At 40.4% G+C, this 6,660-nt stretch overlaps 1 protein-coding gene and 1 non-coding gene across 2 annotated transcripts; one reads left to right on the top strand and one right to left on the bottom strand.

The window, feature by feature from the left end:
* The first annotated feature begins 597 nt into the window (after positions 1 to 597).
* Positions 598 to 2,697, top strand: LOC115713595 (uncharacterized). Its single transcript, XM_030642083.2, has one exon. The coding sequence runs from the start codon at positions 598 to 600 to the stop codon at positions 2,695 to 2,697; it is 2,100 nt and encodes a 699-aa protein (XP_030497943.2).
* LOC133038609 (small nucleolar RNA R71) lies at positions 1,111 to 1,217 on the bottom strand. Its single transcript, XR_009688108.1, has one exon. It is a non-coding gene; the product is annotated as a small nucleolar RNA R71 (small nucleolar RNA).
* Positions 2,698 to 6,660: the final 3,963 nt, after the last annotated feature.

The following is a 6,660-nucleotide window of genomic DNA, read 5'->3' on the forward strand; positions in this document are numbered from 1 at the left end:
AATTTAGTTTTTTTTTTTTTAAGTTATATATAGATTCAAAAAAAATCATTATATATTATTATTATTATTATTCTTTACTCTTTTAGTAAAAAAAAAAAAAAAAAAAAAAAAGCTAGTCCTTTTTTGTTTAGTTTATTTGTTAGTTGTATTTATTATTTTGCTACTATATTAGGGTGTTAGTTTTTTTTTACATTATTTTATTTTGTGTACTTTTTTTTAGGATTAGCCATTTTTTTTATTTATTTTAGGTTAGTTGTAGACTTTTATCCTTTAGGCTAAAAAAAAAACAAAAAAACAAAAAAAAAAATTGTGCATAAAATATTTTCATAAACTTTTTAGTGTAAACCCAATTGTGTAATGGTAAAAGTGATACAAACTGAGATCATTCTGTCTAAGAAAGATTGGCTTTAAAGGTTTGTGATAGAGTACCCTCTACACTTTCTAGCAACCTCGGGGAGTTCTAGTAAAAGTGTGGGACGAAGCGGTACCTTGGCAACCTTCCCAATCGGCCTGGGAATATCTTGTGTGAATACCCTTGCATTATTACATAGTTGTAATTTACATTATTTAACAAGTGAAAATACAAAAAAAAAGTGAATGTCACGAAATAGAGACAAATTAGGGAGATTTGTAAAACAACAAATTGAAATTTTAGAAAACTCTCCTAAATCGTCTTCTTCCACTCGTTCTCATTCACCACCATCACCCATACTTCCTGCACTTCCAATGATGGCTCAACAACAGGAAATCCAACCAAGAACGCTACAGGATTATCTACATCCTACGCGTACGGCCACACCTTCATGCATAATGTATCCCATGAATATGCCCAACTTCGATTTCAAACCTGGCATGATTCAACTTTTACCAACCTTTCATGGTATGGAAAATGAGAGTCCATATGTGCATATTCAGGCCTTCGAAGAGGTGGTGGCCACATTCAACAACCAAGCTGACATCATTAACTTGGTGAGATTGAAGTTCTTTCCTTTCTCACTCAAGGATAAAGCCAAAAGCTGGTTGTATTCCTTAAGGCCAAGGTCTATTGGGACATGGGATGAGATGACAAAAGCATTTTTCTCTAAATTTTTCCCACCCCATAAGACTAGCAGCCTTAAGAGGCAAATCTCTACCTTCACCCAAAAGGACCATGAAACGTTTCATCAGGTCTGGGAGAGGTTTAAAGATTTGATGGGCCAGTGCCCACATCATGGATACGAAAGTTGGCGTCTTGTCAGCTATTTCTACGACGGTCTCACAGCCGACAAAAGACAATTCGTACAAATGATGTGCAATGGCGACTTCCTTCAGAAAGATCCCGAAGAAGCTTTGGAATATCTTGAAGAAATTTCTGAAAAATCATACACATGGAGTGCGCCCAGTCCTACGGACAAGCCACGAACAGCCGGAGTCTACCAATTGAAGGAGGAGGACAGTGTGAAAGCTCAACTTGAAGCTTTGAAAAAACAATTTGAGGCTTTCAAAACTCAAGAAGGTAAAGCACTCCAGATGGCTGCAAAAGTGGAAAAGCAAGAACCATGCTTCATTTGTGGAGGGACTGATCATCAACCACAAGAGTGCCCTAGTCTTAGTATGTTAAGGGGAGGAGATGAGGAACAGTGTAATGCCTTAGGGGATTACAAGAAGCCTTATAATGCCTACTCCAACACATACAATCCTGGTTGGCGTAACCATCCCAATTTCAGTTGGAAGGATACAAGTCAAAATCAAGCATCTGGGAGCCAATGGAGGCCTGATCAACAAAAGAATTCTCTTGAGAGTTCCATGAAAATTCTCGCAGAATCCCAACTAGAGTTCAGGACTTATTTCACTCAGGTGATAGAGGAATTGAAGGACATAAAGATTCAAATAACAAAGTTAAATGATTCTTCAGTCATTCAAGAGCGTGGTAAGCTTCCCGCTCAGCCTCTAATCACTCCCAAAGGGCAACATATGGCACAAACCTCCGCTCCTTCAGAGTCTAATCTCAAAGGGGTTAATGCCATTACTACCCGAAGTGGTCAAAGTACGGTATCACCATTACCTAAGACCACTAGTGTACCAATGCCCGCTCCAGACGCTGATGTGCCACAGAACCTTCCAGTAAAGGTGCCCTTTCCTCAGGCTTTGAAATCCACTGGAAAGGTATCGGAAAGTCATAGTGAAATCCTTGACTTTTTGACACAAGTTAAGGTTAACTTGCCATTACTTCATGTAATCAAGCAAGTACCGGCTTATGCCAAAGTTATCAAGGATCTATGCACTATCAAAAGGAAGCACCATGTCAAGAAAACTGCATTCTTGGCAGAACAAGCTAGTGCGGTGATCGACTGCAAGACACCGCTTAAATACAAAGATCCTGGTTGTCCCACCATTTCATGTCAAATAGGGGAACAGGAATTTGGCCAAGCCCTCCTGGACTTAGGTGCAAGTGTAAATCTCATGCCTTATTCCATATACTTGCAACTAGGCCTAGGAGAACTTAAGCCCACATCTGTGGTGCTACAATTGGTCGATCGATCAGTTAAGAAACCTCGGGGAATAGTTGAAGATGTCTTGATTCAAATTGATAAATTCTATTACCACCGTGGATTTTCTCATCTTGGACACTCAATACGAAGTCAACTTAGAGTCCAAAATTCCCATCATTCTCGGACGACCATTCCTCGCAACAGCAAATGCACTCATCAATTGTAGGAATGGTCTCATGAAAATCTCTTTTGGGAACATGACTCTAGAGGTGAATGTTTTCAACATTGGTAAACAACCACCTGATAACGATGAGTGTTTCCAATCATTTCTGATCGATACACTTATTTCAGAAGAGGTAGAAGCACAATACACTTCCACTCATCTCAATGACCTCTTTGAAATTTCTGAGATTTCTGAGTCGGGTAATACTGAAATCAACCCTGAAGTCATCAATCAATTACCGACCAAAAGAACCATGTTTTGGAATCCAATCTTCGAGGGACTTCCTCAAGATAGGGAAACACCAAAACCATCCACTGTACAAGCTCCTCAACCAAACTTGGCTCAACTTCCTAAGGAACTTAAGCATGTCTTCTTGGGAGCAAACAACACATTCCCTGTCATCATATCCTCCACCCTTAATGCAACTCAAGAGCAACAACTTATCAACGTGCTCACAGAGCAAAGAGGAGCAATTGGTTGGACGTTAGGCGACATTAAAGGGATTAGTCCCTTGATTTGCTCCCATCACATTAAATTGGAAGACGGGGCCATACCACGACGTGATCCTCAAAGGAGATTAAACCCACCAATGAAGGACGTGGTAAAGACGAAATCTTGAAGCTTCTGGATTACGGGATACTTTATCCTGTTGCCGACAGTAAGTGGGTTAGCCCAACTCAGGTTGTTCCCAAGAAATCGGGAGTAACAGTGGTACCAAATGATAAGGGAGAACTCATCCCTACCAAGGTCACAACAGGTTGGCGCATGTGCATTGATTATAGAAAATTAAATGCCGCCACCTGTAAAGACCATTTCCCACTTCCATTCATCGATCAAATCTTGGAACGTGTGGCGGGTCATCCTTTCTACAGCTTTCTCGATGGTTATTCAGGGTACTACCAAATCGAAATTGCTTTAGAAGATCAGGAAAAGACCACATTCACTTGTCCTTTTGGTACCTATGCCTTTCGGCGTATGCCATTTGGCCTGTGTAATGCCCCAGCCACCTTCCAGCGCTGCATGATGAGTATCTTTAGTGATATGATCGAGAATTGTATGGAAGTATATATGGATGATTTGACAGTCTTTGGTGATTCATTTGAATCAAGCCTTCTCAATTTGGAAGCTGTGCTTAAACGATGCAAAGAGAAAGGCTTGGTACTCAACTGGGAGAAGTGTCATTTCATGGTGCCATCTGGCATAGTCTTGGGGCATATTGTTTCACAACGAGGAATTGAGGTTGATCAATCCAAGATTGAACTCATATCAAAGCTGCCCGCCCCCAAGACTGTTAAGGATGTTCGATCCTTTCTTGGGCATGCTGGATTCTATAGGAGGTTCATCCAGAATTTTTCGACGATAGCTCGACCTTTGTCGAACCTCTTGGCAAAAGACGTGGTGTTTAACTGGACACCCGAGTGTGAGGAATCCTTCCAAACACTTGTCACCAAACTCACTTCTGCCCCTATCATTCAACCACCTGATTGGAACTTGCCATTCGAGATCATGTGTGATGCTAGCAATTACGCTATAGGGGCCGTCCTTGGTCAACGAAGGGAAGGGAAGCCCTTCGTCGTATACTATGCAAGTAGAACTCTTAATAGTGCTCAAATGAACTATTCTACTACTGAGAAAGAGTTGCTTGCCGTAGTATTCGCACTTGACAAGTTTCGTTCCTACCTGATCGGTTCCCCTATCACGGTCTTCACCGACCACTCTGCTCTTAAGTACCTCCTTTCCAAAAAGGATGCTAAGGCACGCCTAATTAGGTGGATCCTTCTGTTACAGGAATTTGACTTGACCATCAAGGATAAGAAAGGAGTTGAAAATGTGGTAGCGGACCACCTATCTCGTTTAGAGTTTTCTGATTCCGCTGATGGCCCTGCTATCCGAGATGACTTCCCTGATGAACATCTCTACACCATCACTAAGTTACCATGGTACGCTCATATTGTTAATTACTTAGTGATTGGTGAGCTTCCTGCTTCCTGGAATGCACAGGATAAACGTAAATTTTTGGTCGAGGTCCGTAACTTTTACTGGGATGATCCATATCTTTTCAAGTACTGCCCCGACCAAATTATGAGACGTTGCATTCCAGATGATGAAATTTTTAGTGTCTTGAACTTTTGCCACAACGAAGCATGTGGTGGTCATTTTTCTATGAAAAAGACCGCTGCAAAAATCTTACAGTGTGGTCTATACTGGCCCACTTTGTTCAAAGACACTAACAATTTCTGTCAATCTTGTGAAAGGTGCCAGAAACTAGGTGCGCTATCCCGCCGACACATGATGCCATTGAACCCAATGCTCGTCATAGAAATATTCGACTGTTGGGGAATTGATTTTATGGGACCGTTCCCACCTTCTTCTGGCTACCTTTACATTCTCCTCGCCATAGACTATGTCTCCAAGTGGGTTGAAGCCGTGCCATGTCGAAATGCAGATAACACAACTGTTGTGAAATTCTTAAAAGAAAATGTGTTATCTCGTTTTGGCACACCACGAGCTATCATCAGTGACCAAGGCACCCATTTCTGCAACCACTCTTTTGAGCATTTGATGCAAAAGTATGGTGTACTTCACAAGGTTGCACTGCCTTATCACCCACAGACAAATGGCCAAGCTGAGTTAGCTAATCGTGAAATTAAGCAAATTTTAGAAAAGACGGTTAACCCTGACCGCAAAGATTGGTCCTCCCGACTTCTCGATGCTCTCTGGGCCTACCGCACTGCTTACAAAACTCAGCTAGGCATGTCTCCTTACAGACTAGTCTATGGCAAGGCCTGCCATCTCCCTGTTGAACTGGAACATAAAGCATACTGGGCTGTAAAAAGCCTAAATTCTGATCTCAACGCGGCAGGCCTTAATCGTAAGCTTCAGTTGTCAGAAATTGAGGAGTTGCGCAATGATGCTTATGACAACTCAAGGATCTACAAGGCTAAATTAAAAGCGGCTCATGACAAGCAGATCCTGAGGAAAGAATTTGAGCCAAATCAGCGAGTGCATCTTTATGACACTCGCTTGCATCTCCACCCTGGGAAGCTGCGATCTCGGTGGACTGGGCCGTATATTGTAAAAACTGCCTTCCCCCACGGTGTTGTTGAGGTCGAAGACCCAACCGATGGGAGAAAATTCAAAGTGAATGGCCAGAGACTAAAACACTACATAGAGAGGGTGCCCCAGCCTATCGAGGATATCCTCGTGGCTCCGGTTTACCAGCCCTGAGTCGTGTTTCCCTGATCTTGTACATAGGTTTGTTCTCTTTTTCCTTTTATCTTTGTCATCTTATTTTGTTATTTGTTATCATTTTTCTTTTTCAGTTTTTATGTTTTTAGAGGATCCATATCGCTGCTATCCATGGTTGCTTGCTCTCCAGGTGTTCTCTTTCCCTATTCTTTTAATTTTTATATCTTTAGACATTGAGGACACTGCCTTATTTTAGTTGGGGGTGGTGAGCATATTCAAGCATGTTTCTTAATTTTTGTCATATTATTATTTTCATGGTCAAATTTTTTAAAAATTACTCATTTATTCTTGTAACATGTTATTTTCAAGCCAATTTTTGCTATCTTTGGTACTTAGAATTTTTCTAGAGTTATAAAATGCACATGCCAAACTTTTGTGGTAAGATGGGTGTTAGCACATATTTGCTTAGAAAAGCTACCAAGTTTAAGTGTTTATGTTTTTGTGAGTGGCGAGATTTGAGAAAATAGCTTTTGAATTTTTATTGATTCTTAGAAATGATTATAATTATTTTGGACATGGTACTAGGGTTTGATTGGATGTTGCTTTAAGGGATAATTTTTATAGACAAATCTTATTAAGGAGCCTTTTTGTAATTATTTTCTTTATGTGCAAAAAAAAAACAAAAAAAAAAAAAAAAAAAAAACAAGAGCAACATTTCCATCATTATATCCAACATGTTGCCTCTTGTTCAAAAAAAAAAAAAAAAAAAAAAAAAAA

This window comes from Cannabis sativa, chromosome 5, assembly GCF_029168945.1.
Source record: "Cannabis sativa cultivar Pink pepper isolate KNU-18-1 chromosome 5, ASM2916894v1, whole genome shotgun sequence".
NCBI lineage: Eukaryota > Viridiplantae > Streptophyta > Magnoliopsida > Rosales > Cannabaceae > Cannabis > Cannabis sativa.